This window comes from Balaenoptera musculus, chromosome 11 (assembly GCF_009873245.2).
Source record: "Balaenoptera musculus isolate JJ_BM4_2016_0621 chromosome 11, mBalMus1.pri.v3, whole genome shotgun sequence".
Lineage (NCBI taxonomy): Eukaryota > Metazoa > Chordata > Mammalia > Artiodactyla > Balaenopteridae > Balaenoptera > Balaenoptera musculus.
This window is the reverse complement of record NC_045795.1, coordinates 23383145-23397248: the sequence shown is the minus strand read 5'-3', so window position 1 is coordinate 23397248 and position 14104 is coordinate 23383145. Positions and strand designations below refer to the sequence as shown.

Genomic DNA, 14104 nt, shown 5'->3' with positions numbered 1-14104 from the left:
CATTGGGCGACGAGCTGGGAGGGTCCCCGATCTCCCGCCTTCCGCTTTTTCTGATTAGTTCACAAGTTTTCCCGGGTTCCCGGAGTTGGGCGGAGCTGCCAGGGCGCGGAGGTGCCCCCAACGCCTTAATTGGGCCAGGCTTTAGACACTACTGCGCCTGCGTTTACGTCTTCTCCTCCTTCCGGGTTGGTAGCCTTGTAGGCTTTAGAGCGTCCCGCCAACCTGCCCGCTTTGCGCAGGCGCGGTCAGGGGCCGAGGCCGCACCCGGGAGCTAGGTGTAGGGGGTGTGGCCAAAGGGCTGAGGGGGTCTCTCGCGCCGGGTAAGGGGCATTCGGGAAGAGTCGGTTGGGGGCGGAAAGGGGCTGAGAGGGGGTACGGGGGTGGGTTCAGGGATCCATAGGGTGGAGGGGTGCAAGGGCAGGGTAAAGGAACAAATGAGGTGGTCAGAACAGCCTTAGAGCTCAGCGTCCAGCAGGGCGAAGACTCATATCTGGGGGAGAGGAGGGAGGGAGAGCAGGCTATTGGGAGATGAGAGAGTAAGGGGCCAGAATAATTTCTTCAGGATAAAAGCAAACTAGGATGTAGGGAGGGATAGGAATCCCAGATTGGGGGAAAAATAGATGAATTCGGGTGGGAGGGTGGGGAGATCTTGAAGACCCCTCTCTCTGCTCTAGGACTCTGGAGAGGTGGGTGGGCGACAGGAATGGAAGCTGAGGAGACAATAGAGAGAAACTGAGAGGAAGGTTGCTGGAAGGGTTTGGATGCGACGTCAGGAAGCTGGCTTTTCTGCCAAGGGGTCTAGGCTGCCTGGATTCCCCGGGGGGTCCTGGGTAGGCGTCCTGCCCTACATGTGGCCACATTCATCAGGGGCTAGGCATTGGGCCAGCGCTTTGATAGGGAAGGACCCAGGAGTCATGGCTTGGTGGTGTCTGGATGGGCTTCCCCAAGGCCTTGGTGAGCCATGGAGAGAACTCTGGAGATTGGGCTCACAGCCTCTGCACTGCATACCTCCTTTCTCACCTCCATCCAGGAAAGGTAGAGACTGTAGAAACTTAAGGAGGAGAGTAAAGGCACTGCCCAGAATTTTAAAAGTATGAGTAAAACCAGAGCCTCTCTCAGCCTGTCTCAGTAAATTCTCTCTATCTCATGGCTGTTGCCACAGTCCTATCAGGAACCAGATTGAGACAAGCAAATGATCTTCAGGTATTTCCTACTTCTTTTGGGAAGTAGGATAAGAGGAGCTAAGAGTCAGATGGACCTGGCTATTATTTAAGGATTATGACTGTTATTGTAGGGGCTCTCTCTTTGGAAGGTGGCCTGAAAATTGAATTGGAGTGTCCTTGTTTCTCCTGTTGTCCAGGGGAGCATAGATGGCTGGACACAGACTCTAGAGACTTCAAATAATGTGGAAATGTTTCGACCTTCAGGTCAGTGGGACCTGGCAAGGGGGCTGGTGATTATGTCTCCCTGGGAAACTGACCATCTTTGTCCTTATGATTCTTCAGGTTCCACTGGGCTGATTCCCCCATCCCACTTCCAAGTTCGGCCCCTTCCGAGTCTGCCAAGAATGGCTCCCACGTGGGTCTCAGACATTCCCCTGGTTCAGCCCCCAGCCCATCAAGATGTCTTAGAGAGGCGGCCAGATAACCAGAGACCTCAAGTGACCATGTGGGAACAGGAAGTTTCTGGCAAAGGGCAGGAGCCAGGGTGGAGAGGCAGGTACAGATCTAATGTTGCTGTTTTCTTGGGCTTGCTTGCCAGTGGCCCTTCTTCCCTGAAATAGATTCCTTACCCTATTTCAGCCCTTAGTTCCATGATTATTCATTTTTATATAAGCAATTGTTGTTGCCTACAATGCATAAATAATAGCAGTGTGCTAGATGCTAGGGACAAGAATAACAAAAATGAATAAGAGAGATCCTGATATCAAGGAATTTTATTTTATTTTTGATAATTTTTTTTAATGAATTTATCTATTTATTTTATTTTTGGCTGCGTTGGCCTTTGTTGCTGCGCACAGGCTTTCTCTAGTTGCAGTGAGCGGGGGCTACTCTTCGTTGCGGTGCGTGGGCTTCTCATTGCAGTGGCTTCTCTTGTTGCAGAGCACGGGCTGTAGGGGCGCGGGCTCTAGAACACAGGCTCAGTAGTTGTGGCGCACGGGCTTAGTTGCTCCGCGGCATGTGGGATCTTCCTGGAGCAGGGCTCGAACCCGTGTCCCCTGCCTTAGCAGGCGGATTCTTAACCACTGCGCCACTAGGGAAGCCCCTATCAAAGAATTTTAAATCCTAAGGGAAGAGATAGGTTGACCCACAGCTGATTGTATTAAGCGTAGGATAAGGCAGGCTGAAGAAGTATGGGCTGGGAGTACAGACCGTGTGCTGCGGTAGTGTAGATTCATTCTGACGGAGCTGACCATGCCATCTGTCAATTTGTTGTCTGTGAAGATTCTTATTCTTGTTGTTTCATGTGTGTCTTTTCCCAAATGTACTGGAACATCATCCTGCCATTTTGTTCTTGAGTGGATTGCAGGTGAGTCTACCTTGGACCCCGTCAAAGGGAAAGGAGCATAATGATGAAAGGGGAGCATTGGAGTGAGTGTCAGGAGACAGAGATTCTTTGTGACTAATTTGGCTACCAGCTAGGGGTCCTTTGGCCAGTCACCTAATTTCTCTAGGCTACAGATCTCTGCCACTTAAAAAAGGTGCTGGGGAATTCCCTGGTGGTCCAGTGGTTAGGACTCTGCTTTCACTGCCAAGGGCACAGGTTCAGTCCCTGGTCAGGGAGCTAAGATCCTGCAAGCTGCATGGTGTGGCCAAAATAAATTAAAATTAAAAAAAAAAAAATGCTGTGGTTCTGGGCCTCAGTGAGGGAGCTGTGTCAAGAGCCATGTTATAAGCTGGTTTCAACTTTATGTGATGCCAGTAGACTCTGCTCTCCAGCAGTTGGGACTATGTAATTTATTGAGGTACTGCACTCTCAGACTTCTCATGTGGTGTACCTAACACTCAATAAATGATTTTAACCAGTGCCTAGCCTCACCATATTGATACTCGTTGCCATGACCTCTCTTTCCACCTCCATCAAACTTTTCCTTGCCCTTAAATCAGAATTCAGAAATCTCTGAGTGTCCTTCCCGCTTCTCCAGTTCAGAATGTGTGGCCTAATGATGTGCACATGTGATGTTTAACACATCTGCCTGTATATTGTCCTCGAGAGAGGTCATGTTCCATGAACTCAGCTAACCTTTAGGTCCTGTGGGCCCAGATATGCTTAGTAGGGCTGTTATCAATGATGATGGTGACGGAAATGCAGAGATCCCCATGGCCCAGCTTCATCCCCTGCCATCTCCCCATATGGGAGCAGAGGGATCCTCTCCTCCTTCTCCTGTCTCCATTTATGCCTTGGCCACCCTCCCAGCACCAGAGACAGGTCTCACCTGTGCTAACCTGTCTTTGAAGGTCCGTGGAGCTGGCCGGGTCGCAGGCCCTGAGCCAGCAGGCTGAGCTGATCTCTCGGCAGCTGCGAGAGCTGCGGCGCCTCGAGGAGGAGGTCCGGGTGCTGCAGGAGACCTCGCTGCAGCAGAAGATGAGGCTGGAGGCCCAGGCCATGGAGCTGGAGGCACTGGCACGGGCAGAGAAGGCTGGCCGCGCTGAGGCCGAGGGCTTGCGTGCTGCCCTGGCTGGGGCCGAGGTTGTCCGGAAGAACCTGGAAGAAGGGAGCCAGCGGGAGCTGGAGGAGGTTCAGAGGCTGCACCAAGAGCAGGTGAATGTGGGCCTGGGAAGGGTTCAGCTGCACAGTGGGGAGCTGGGCAGGAGCTCCCCAGCAAAGAGCAGGCATTGCAGAAAAGGGTGATGAGATGTTTGGTGAAGGTGAAAGAAACAGGTGACCTGGAAAGAGGGAGAACTTGGATGTGTTGGTCTTATTCAGATTGCCCTTTTCTGCCAGGACTCAGGAGACCTCCCACCACTTGAAGCCCTCCTTCCTCTTCCAGTAGGAAGTAGTTTGTCTTTCTACTTTACTCCAGGTACCCAGTTCATCTGGGAACACTGTGGGAGGGAGAGCGAGGGAGGTGGGAGTGGGGTCCTAAGGTGGACTGGGAAGGGGCGATTATTCAGTCAGCAAGCATTTATCCGTGTTTACTCTTTGCCATCCCTGAGAGAAGAGCCGGGACACTGGGGTGAGCAAATCAGCCAACTCTCTGCCCTTGTGGGTGGAGCTGACAGCCTAGTGGGGGATACACACATTCAATGCTTAATTTAATTCTAGTTAATTAATTGCAATTGGGAAAAGAGCCATGAAGGAGAAGGACAAAGGAGCCCTGACTGGTCTGGGGGTTTGGGAAGGCCACCCTAACCAGTCGACATGTTAGGAAATGAAACCATAAAGATATTGGAAGAAAATATGGGTGAATTCCTTTATAACCTGGGAATGGGGAAACCTTTCTACCTGTGAATCAAAATCCAGAGCCATTAAGGAAAAGATTGATATATTGACTTTATAATACCAAACTTAGGAATGACAAAGTAAAAGTAAAATTAAAGGGTAAGTGATAAACTATAGAAGAATATTTCCAGGTCATATCACAAGAAAAAGCTAATATCCCTACTATATAACGTGTGCCTGGAAATCAAGAAGAGAAAGACAGCCGTCCAGGCAGAAAATGGACAGAGGAGATCGTTCAAAGAAAAATATAAAGAGCCTTTAGATTCATGAAAGATGCTTAATGATAAGAAGTTGACATTTGTGTTAAATAGGAGTTGGCGGGCTTCCCTGGCGCCGCAGTGGTTGGGAGTCCGTCTACCAGTGCAGGGGACAAGGGTTCGAGCCCTGGTCTGGGAGGATCCCACATGCCGCGGAGCAGCTGGGCCCATGCGCCGCAGCTACTGAGCCTGCGCTCTGGAGCCCGCGTGCCATAACTGCTGAGGCCCACGCGCCTAGAGCCCATGCTCTGCAGCGGGTGGGGCCGCCGCAATGAGAGGCCCGTGCGCGGTGGCGAGGAGTGGCCCCTGCTGGCCGCAGCTGGAGGGGGCCCGCGCACGGCAACGAAGACCCAATGCAGCTGTAAATAAATAAATTAATTAATTAATTAAAATAAAAAAATAGGAGTTGGCTGGTGGGCAGGCATGTGGGGAGGTGATGGGGGCTGGTGTGACACTTGGCTTCAAGTAGATGTAAATGGGAGGAGGCCAGAGGGGCCTGAGTGCAGGCGATGAGAGGGGCTCTGGGTGTTGGGGTGGAGTGTGAGGCCTTGGGCCCGTTCAACTTTATACTTTACCTTAAGAGCAATGGGTAACCGCTGAAAGGTTTTAACAGGGAAATGACATGATCAGGTTTACATTTTATGTGTAAAAGGACCAGTTTTGTGATTCGTGTCCCAAAAGCTCACAGTGACTATGGTATAGAGAGAGGGCTAGAGGCGGGCAGACCGGAAGTGAGGGCAGCCACTTCCCCTCCTTCACCGGCTGAACCATGACTCCTTCAGCGTATCTGACACCCTTAACCACTGTTGGTGGTGCTGTGAGAAAAGGACAAGCTCCCTGCCTTCCTAGGGCTTCCTTCTGGATGGGGGGAAGCAGACAGTAAGCACGTGCAGAAGCAGGATCATTTCATAATGATAAGAAGTGCAGGAAGGGCACGAACAGGTGATAGGACAGCGCAGGTGCTGAGTAGGGAGTAGCGGTCCGGGGAGGCCTTCCCCACGAGGCGGCATCACTGAGATCTGAGGAGCTGGGGGAAGCCAAGCCTCCAGGTCGACTCTGAGGTGGGAAAGAGCAGACTTGTTGGGGGGACGGTGGGAGAGCACTGTGGCTGGAGCAGAGCGGGCAGTGGGAGAAACAGGACAGAGCTCAGAGAAGCAGGCAGAGGCCAAGGCACGACAGGTTTCACAGGCCCAGGGAAGAAGCTGGTCTGAACGCTGTGGTAAGCCACTGGAGGTTTCTAAGACCGGTCAGGAGATGGTTGCCATTGTCCAGGCCAGAGATGAGGGTGGGTTACCTCAGGTTGGTGGCACTGGATATGGAGAGAAGTGACAATGTTTTGGCGGGAGACCTGACAGGAACTGCTGGTGGATTGGAGGGTGATGGGGAGTGAGGCACCAAGCATGGTCTCCGTTTTGCTGTGCACAGTTGGGTGATTTCTTGGGTGCTTGTCCAAGGTCACAGAAGGTGGGAGTGAAGGGCAGGGCCAAAGCAGAGGGCGGATTTGGAAAGCCCAGGTGTGGGCGAGCTGGCCCCTGCTGAGCCCTCCCTTCTCTCCACAGCTCTCCTCCTTGACACAGGCTCACCGGGAGGCTGTTTCCAGTTTGACTAGCAAAGCTGGGGGCCTGGAGAAGTCTCTGAGTAGTCTGGAAACCAGGAGGTCAGGAGAAGCCGAGGAGCTGGCTGCGGCCCAGAGGGAGGCCGAGCTGCTGCGGAAGCAGCTGAGGTGAGTGGGCGGGTGGGCGACCGAAGGGCAGTTGGTCTGGCATTCGGTGGGTTGGTGGGTGGGGTGGGTCTCCAGGGTGCCCCCCGATGACTACCCTGCTCCCACCCCAACCCTAGGAAGACCCAAGAGGATTTGGAGGCTCAGGTGACCTTGGTTGAGAACCTAAGGAGGTACGTGGGGGAGCAGGTCCCTCCCGAGGTCCACAGTCAGATGTGGGAATCAGAGCGACAGGAGCTTCTAGAAACCGTGCAGGTGAGAGACCGCTGGGCATGGGGTGGGACGTGAGGGCTCAGGTCCTGGGCTAGGGGGCCCTGGAGAAGAGCACAGTCCCCGGGAGAGAAGGCAGTGCTGTCAAGGGGCACACAGCCTGGCCGCTGCCCGAGGGCCACTGGGAGACCCGACAAGAGGTAGCTGTCCTCTCTCTCTCCCCCAACCCTGCCCGAAGCACCTGCGGGAGGACCAGGCCGGCCTGCACACCACCGCGGAGCTGCTGCAGGTGCGCGTGCAGAGCCTCACGCACATCCTCTGCATGCAGGAGGAGGAGCTGGCCCGGAGGGTAGGCCCCTGGCCCAGGCCCCTCGCCCCCGGGTGCCCCCTGTGCGTGGGAGGGGTCGGTGTGCCGCTCCTAGAACCTGCCTGTGTCTTCCCCTGAACGCCTCTTCTTGCTGTGGCTCCTGATGCCTGGGCAGGACAGAAGAAATAAAACCCACCTCCTTCCTCTGCTCCCCCAGGGGCCCACACTCTCCCCACTTCCTCCACCCTCAGGTTCAGCCTTCAGACTGCCTGGAGCCCGAGTTCACCAAGAAGTGCCAGTCCCTACTGAAGCGCTGGCGGGAGAAGGTGTTTGCCCTTATGGTGCAGCTGAAGGCCCAGGAGCTGGAGCACAGAGAATGCGTGGAGCAGCTGAAGGGACAGGTCACCTGGCACCCTCTCTCCCCATGCTCTCCCCCAGCTCTCTGCTCCTTACAGGAGGGGTGGCATTTATTCACCAAATACTTGGGTGGTTCCCACATGCTGGCAGCACAGCCCTGAGCAGAGGCTGACAAGGACCTGCTCTCATGAGGCTTACATTCTGTGAGGTGGGCCGGCCTCCCCCAGAAGGGGACAGTGTCCAAGGATGGGTGGGTGGCATGGGCAGAGGCTGGCCACGGGTCCTGGTGGGTCGGTCACAGGGTAGTTCCTTAAGGTTTGGGCATGGGGAACATGCTTCTGGAAGGAAACCTGGACCCAGACTCCATTCTTAGGAACCCGGGCTTACTGTCTCCATGTGTGGCCTTCTTTCAGAGACCCCTGCACCTGCCCCTTCCTTCCCAATGCCTCCCCTACAGCTTTGGCTCTAGTCCTGCCTCCTCTCCTCCCCCAGGTGGCAGAGCTCCAGGAAGGAGTCAAAACCCAGTGCCAGGAGCAGGCCATCCTGCAGCGCTCCCTGCAGGACAAAGCTGCAGAGGTGGAGGTAGAGCGGATGGGTGCCAAGGTCAGTGTCTGAGATGGGCAGAGGCTGAGGGAGGGCAGGGAAACCCCAGGGAGGGGGACACTTCTGGTTTGTTTTGGCTGTACCACGTGGCATGCGGGATCTTAGTTCCCCGAACCAGGGATCAAACCCGTGCCCCCTGCAGTGGAAGCGAGCAGTCTTAACCACTGGACTGCCAGGGAAGTCCTGAGGGGACCATGTTCTTTACCGTATCCTTCCTAGGCCCTGCAGACGGAGCTGAGCCGCACTCAGGAGGCCCGGCGCCGGGAGCAGCAGCAGACAGCCACAGCGGAAGAGCAGCTGAAGCTTGTGGCCAATGCTGTCAGCAGGTATCTGGGATGGAGGGTGGGTGGAGTAGCATTTCTGCTTCGACAGCTTCCTGGGCATCTTGGAGTTTAAGAGCCTCAGGCAAGAGGGGCTAGAAAGCTGGCCGTGTGGAGGATGCAGGGCTGCAGGGCTGGAGGTATGTAGCCCTGTAAAATCTTTGTGTTTGTTTTTTCCTGGGGCAACCCCCTTCCACATTCACAGCAGGGTCACTTGTTATGACTCCCACCCACTGAGTGTTTGGCTGGAGATGAGGTATTACTAACTTCCTCCTGCAGTTAGTAACAGCTTGAGCTAAATAGAGCACCTAGGAGGGTCTCCACCTTCAGAACTGTTTGAGGATGGGGAATGTGGACACTTGATCTTTCTTCCTTCCCTCCTTTCTCTCTTTCTTTTTCTTTCTTTCTCTCTTCCTTCCTTCCTTTCTTTCTTTTTCTTTCTTTCTCTCTTTCTTTCTTTTTCTCTCTTTCTCTCTCTCTCTCTCTCCCTCCTTCCCTCCCTCCCTCCCTCCTTCCTTCCCTCCCTCCCTCCCTCCCTCTCTCTCTCTCTCTTTCTTTCTTTCTTTCAAATTTTGCAGGCATGCCCTGTTGAGTTGGAAAAAATTTAATCTATTTTTTTTAAAGCTGAACACCCACAGGTATACCTCTTTTTATTGTACTTTGCTTTATTAACTTCACGGATGCTGCTACAAATCGAAGGTTTGTGGCAACTCTGTGTTGAGCAAGTCTATTGGTGCCATTTTTTTTTCCAACAGCATTGTTTTAAAATTAATGCTGTTTTTAAATGTTTAGTTGTTTTTTCAGACGTAATGCTATTGCACACTTAATGGACTACAGTATAGCATAAACATAACTTTTATATGCACTGGGAACCCAGAAAATTCGTGTGACTCGCTTTATTGCAGTTTCCTTTTTTTCCCCCCTTTATTTATTTATTTATTTGTTTACTTTTTTAACATCTTTTTTGGAGTATAATTGCTTTACAATGGTGTGTTAGTTTCTGCTATATAACACAGTGAATCAGCTATACATATACATATATCCCCATATCTCTTCCCTCTTGGATCTCCCTCCCACCCTCCCTATCCCACCCCTCTAGGTGGACACAAAGCACAGAGCTGATCTCCCTGTGCTATGCGGCTGCTTCCCACTAGCTATCTATTTTACATTTGGTAGTATATATAAGTCCATGCCACTCTCTCACTTCGTCCCAGCTTACCCTTCCCCCTCCCTGCCAGTTACCTTTTTAATCAATTGCAAGCCTGTCTCTCATACCAACTTCCTAGGTGTTTCCTTCACAGCTATTGTTAGATAACCTTTAGAAAGACATCTAAGGAGAAGCACAGGTTTCTTTGCACAGGTAACAATCCCTCCTTGGCTTTGGACATGGGGACACTGAGGTGGTCTGAGGAGAGCTCTCAGCACAGTGCCTGGCTTATTGTCTGCATTCTGTAAATGTTCACTTTTACCATGAAGCTCTTCTAGATGGATCACATAACAGTTTTGGCTTAGAACAATTGTGATGCAGGGTGGGTCCTTGCCTACCATCCCCTTCTGTTGGATTTGTACCTTGAGTACTAATTTAACCAAAAAAAAAATTTCATGAAAAATTTCAAGCGTGCATGGCATTAGAGAGACTAGTTATGATGAACTACTGCCCAGATTCAATCCATTGCATGTGCCTCCTACCTCCAGGAAGACAGAAAGATACACTGTGGACAGGGTTTTACTTTGACACCAGGACAGTACTGAAATGGTCCTTGCTAATGATTTATTGCCAGAAAGTCCACGTGGCCTAAAACAACCCAAGCTCAGATTGTTGCCAGGTTTTTTAGTCTCTTGGTGGCTTGGAGATCCTGTCAGGAAAAGGCTTTCGTAAGAGCCACAGTAGGTGTTGGAAGCACCCGCTCAAACAATTTTCAGATAAAAGTGATCTCTGCTGTGCTGCTAGGGATACAGCCTTCAGCCTTTGTCGTCCGCTTGTTTTTCCCCTGGGTGCTGCATAGGCCCTCCTCCCAGGGGACCCATTTAGACTTCTCAACTTCCATGAGCCACGTTGATCCTGCTTTGGGCACAGCCAGCTGATAAAGCATGTGGACCCGGCCTTTGTTGGTATCAGGGACTTGTTAGAGAGGATAACTTTGATCTCTGATACATAATAGTGATCAAAAGGCAGATCGTGAGAAATAAGCTTAGCACATTGCTTGAAAAGATGTACAGTCATTTAATGCCTTCTTGGGGCAAACTGATGGAAGCTATGGGCTTTGTTCCATAAAAGAATGCACATAAGTTCATACACCCCAAACGTGGCATATGGCGGCAGGAGACTCCCCAAGCCTGGAGACGCACCTGGAGGCCTGAGGTGCAAAAGTCTAAATCAGCTAGAGATAAGCCTGCTTTAGGGCACTTGTTTTAGCCCCCATAGAATCGATGTTACTGAACCCTTTACTTTGTGATGGCATCTGAGGCCAGATAAGGTGCGACCTCATGAACCTGATTATTGTTTTAACTGTAGGGTTGTTTTTAAAGACACTGATTGCAAGGACGCAAATGAGAAGCTTATGTAGGTTTTGTGACCAGGAATAGCTGCGCCTTTTTTTTTTTTTTGTCTGGGCCACGCAGCATGCGGGATCTTAGTTCCCCGACCAGGGATCAAACCCACACCCCCTGCAGTGGAAGTACAGAGACTTAACCACTGGACCACCAGGGAAGTCCCTAGCTGTGCTTTTCTTATGAGCAACTGCATCATTTTTATTTGACAATGACTAAGGGGCTTAAGCTCTCAGTTTTCTTTCATGACTGGCAGGGCACAGAGTTGGGGCCCCTACTCTTGGCTTCAGCTTCTCTTGCCCTTGCTCTGATTTCCCCTTCCCTGCTTTCCCCATGTACATAGCAATACAGGATAGAGGGGATCAAGTCCTTTTGGAAATAAGATGGGGTTGAAGGGTCATGACTTTGTGTCTTCTCCAGCTTTCAGACCTGGCTCCAGGGCGCCGTGGCAGAGGTGAAGCAGGCCGCAGCCCGGTTGCCCGGCCTCAGCAGCCGAGTCAGCTATGCCGTCCGCAAGGTCCACACCATTCAGGGTGGGTAGGGCAACTGCCAGATGCGTCCTGCCCCTGTCACTGCCCCACCAGCTCTCTCATCCTACACCCACCCTCCTGCCTCCTCCTTACCAGTCCGGGCATCTCCCGTTTTCCCTCTTCTCCTACACAAGCTCACCTCTCTGTTGCTCTCTGCCTTTTCTTCCCCAGGCCTGATGGCTCGAAAACTGGCCCTTGCTCAGCTGCGCCAGGAGAGGTGAAATTTGGGCCACTTTGAGGTGGATCAGGGGCAGGAGTGGGGCTTTAAGGTGTTGGTTTCTGGGACCCAAAAAAGCGAGGATGGAGGAAGGATGGGGGCTTAGGGGTCAGGCAGCTGGGTGATTCCCCCCATCTCTGTTTCCCTTCCCTGTCTCAGCTGCCCCCGACCCCCACCGGCCACAGATATGAGCCTGGAGTTGGAGCAGCTGCGGGAGGAACGGAACCGTCTGGACACAGAACTGCAGCTGAGTGCCCACATCATCCAGCAGGAGGTGGGCCGGGCCCGGGAGCAAGGTACATCTGGTCCTCGAGTCACCGAGCTTGAGCCGGGGCCAGAGTCTGAGTCTGGGGAGTGAAGAGGAAGAGGGAAGAGCTGGGGTCTAGGGTATGGAGAAGCCTGAGTGGGCACCACATCTTCCCAGGGGAGGCGGAGCGGCAGAAGCTGACCGAAGTGGCCCAGCAGCTGGAGCAGGAGCTGCAGCGCACCCAGGAGTCCCTGGCCACTTTGGGGCTGCAGCTGGAGGCGGCTCGCCAGGGCCAGCAGGAGAGCATGGCGGAGGCTGCCAGTCTCCGGCAGGAGCTGACCCAGCAGCAGGAGATCTACGGGCAAGGTGTGCAGGAGGGGCCGTGGACAGACCCATGGTGGGGGCAGGGGTGGGAACCATGAACCCAGGCTCCCCTGACACCCCATGTGCACCTCCACCCCAGCGCTGCAGGAGAAGGTGGCCGAAGTGGAGACTCGACTGCGGGAGCAGCTCTCAGAATCAGAAAGGAGACTGAACGAGGCTCGCAGGGAACACACCAAGGCCGGTGAGATTGGCTGGGGTGGACGTGGGTTTTCAGGAAGAAGGAAGTGTTGAGGCATGAGGTTATTTTAAAAACTTTATTTTTAAAGCTTTTTTGAAGTGTGCGGGTCATGAAGTTATCAAGGAAGATGAATTCTCAGGTGGTAAACACCCATATATAGCCAGCAGCCGTATCAAGCAACAGCACTTGACCAGCCCTGGATCCCCTGCAGCCCCTCCCAGTCACCCTCCTCCGCAAAGGCAGTCTGACATCTCATACCAACGATTACCCCCAACTTTTTATTGGGAAAAATTTCAAACACCTAGCCAAGTTAAAAGAATCATGTAATGGATACTCATATACCTTCTCTGGTTAGAGGCAGCAGTTAATAACCTTTGGTCACATTTCCTATCTGTATATATACACATATTGATATATAAACATTTTGGGGGGAATTATTGAAAGTAAGTTGCAAACATCCTGACTGTTCAGCTGCATCTCCCACAAATAGGATATTTTCCTATGTAACCTCAATACCATTGTCACACTTCAAGAAAATGAACATGAATTGCACAAAATCTGATATCCAGTCCCTATTCAGATTTCCCCTGCAGGACTCTGGGAAGCTTCAGTGATGGGGGAGGTACTTTGGGTTCGCAGATTCATAGGATCCTAGAGCATCAGACTCCCCTCCCTCTGTACGGCAGACTGAAAGCCATAAAGTGTCAGTGGCTCACCTGAGTCACAGAGCTGGGGACCCAGTGTTCCTGCCCATCCTTCCAGGCTTGTTTTCACGGTGCCTCATGGCCTCTAGGCTGCCCAACACCCGTCCCCTCTGTGGCCTGGCTTTCCCATAGTGGTCTCCCTGCGCCAGATCCAGCGCAAAGCCACCCGGGAAAAGGAGCGGAACCAGGAGCTGCGGCGCCTGCAGGATGAGGCCCGAAAGGAGGAGGGACAGCGGCTGACCCAGCGCCTGAAGGAGCTGGAGAGAGACAAGAACCTCATGCTGGTAGGAGGAGGAGAAGGGGCTCTTCTCAGGGAGCAGAGCTGTGGAAAGGGGAGGGGACTCTGCCCGGGCTTGGTGGCGTTTAACCCTCTCCTTCCCAGGCCACCTTGCAGCAAGAGGGTCTCCTCTCCCGTTACAAGCAGCAGCGACTGTTGGCAGTTCTTCCTTCCCCATCGGATAAGGGGTTACCTGTGGAGTCCAGCCCCAGGCCCTCAGAGTCTTCAGCGCCTGCACCTCCGGCAGCGGCCCTATGCACCAAGGAGTCCATCAAAGGTAAGGGACAGATGGTGGGGGACTTCAGGCATCTCTCCTCCAGGCACTCTGCAATGCATGAGGCTTGTTCTCTGTGACCCCTGGAGGCCCACAGCCTCTCTTATTCACGCCCGCCTTGGACCAGGAGCCTTCTCCCTCATAACCCTCACATCCTGCGGCGTGACTGTGACAGCCTTCTCTTGTCCACCTCCTGTCCCTTGGGGTCTTCTTTCCCAGGATCCCTTTCTGTCCTGCTCGATGACTTGCAGGGCCTGAGTGAGGCCATTTCCAAAGAGGAAGCTATTTGTGAAGGAGACAGCCAGACCTCTTCTTCTGTCTGCCACTGAGCAGCTGCGAGGACCGGAAGGATGAGGATGGAGGAGGAGTGGGTTGGGGAGGGGGTCCAGCCCAGCTCCCTTCCCATCCAGCTGCCCTCGGGGACACCAGCCACCAAGATGTCGTGAATTCTCCCGTGGCTCAATAAAGATGACTACAGTAGGAGCCATTGTTTGGACAGTTCTCTCTGGGAATATAAGGAAGTTTT

At 52.9% G+C, this 14104-nt stretch overlaps 1 protein-coding gene across 4 annotated transcripts; it reads left to right on the top strand.

Annotated features, from left to right (window-relative positions):
- The first annotated feature begins 198 nt into the window (after nt 1-198).
- Nucleotides 199-14061, top strand: CCHCR1 (coiled-coil alpha-helical rod protein 1). 4 transcript variants are annotated; one of them, XM_036868934.1, is made up of 18 exons: nt 199-320; nt 1361-1427; nt 1506-1719; nt 3459-3762; nt 6260-6423; nt 6540-6675; nt 6869-6919; nt 7189-7338; nt 7787-7897; nt 8117-8223; nt 11188-11300; nt 11469-11514; nt 11674-11810; nt 11939-12127; nt 12225-12326; nt 13160-13311; nt 13410-13581; nt 13798-14061. In XM_036868934.1, exons 2-18 carry the CDS (start codon nt 1412-1414, stop codon nt 13905-13907), a joined length of 2274 nt encoding a protein of 757 aa, XP_036724829.1. In that variant the 5' UTR covers nt 199-320; nt 1361-1411; the 3' UTR covers nt 13908-14061. The 4 variants fall into 4 exon arrangements, with proteins under 4 accessions (XP_036724829.1, XP_036724828.1, XP_036724827.1 ...); XM_036868933.1 differs by having other exon boundaries at nt 6869-6979; nt 13452-13581; XM_036868932.1 differs by having other exon boundaries at nt 6869-6979.
- Nucleotides 14062-14104: the final 43 nt, after the last annotated feature.

Excerpts from the sequence above, each read along its gene's own strand:
- CCHCR1 (XM_036868932.1), top strand. Across the intron at positions 6,676-6,868 it reads AGCTTCTAGAAACCGTGCAG|CACCTGCGGGAGGACCAGGC; the intron begins GTGAGAGACCGC and ends CCCTGCCCGAAG. Across the intron at positions 12,327-13,159 it reads CAGGGAACACACCAAGGCCG|TGGTCTCCCTGCGCCAGATC; the intron begins GTGAGATTGGCT and ends GCTTTCCCATAG.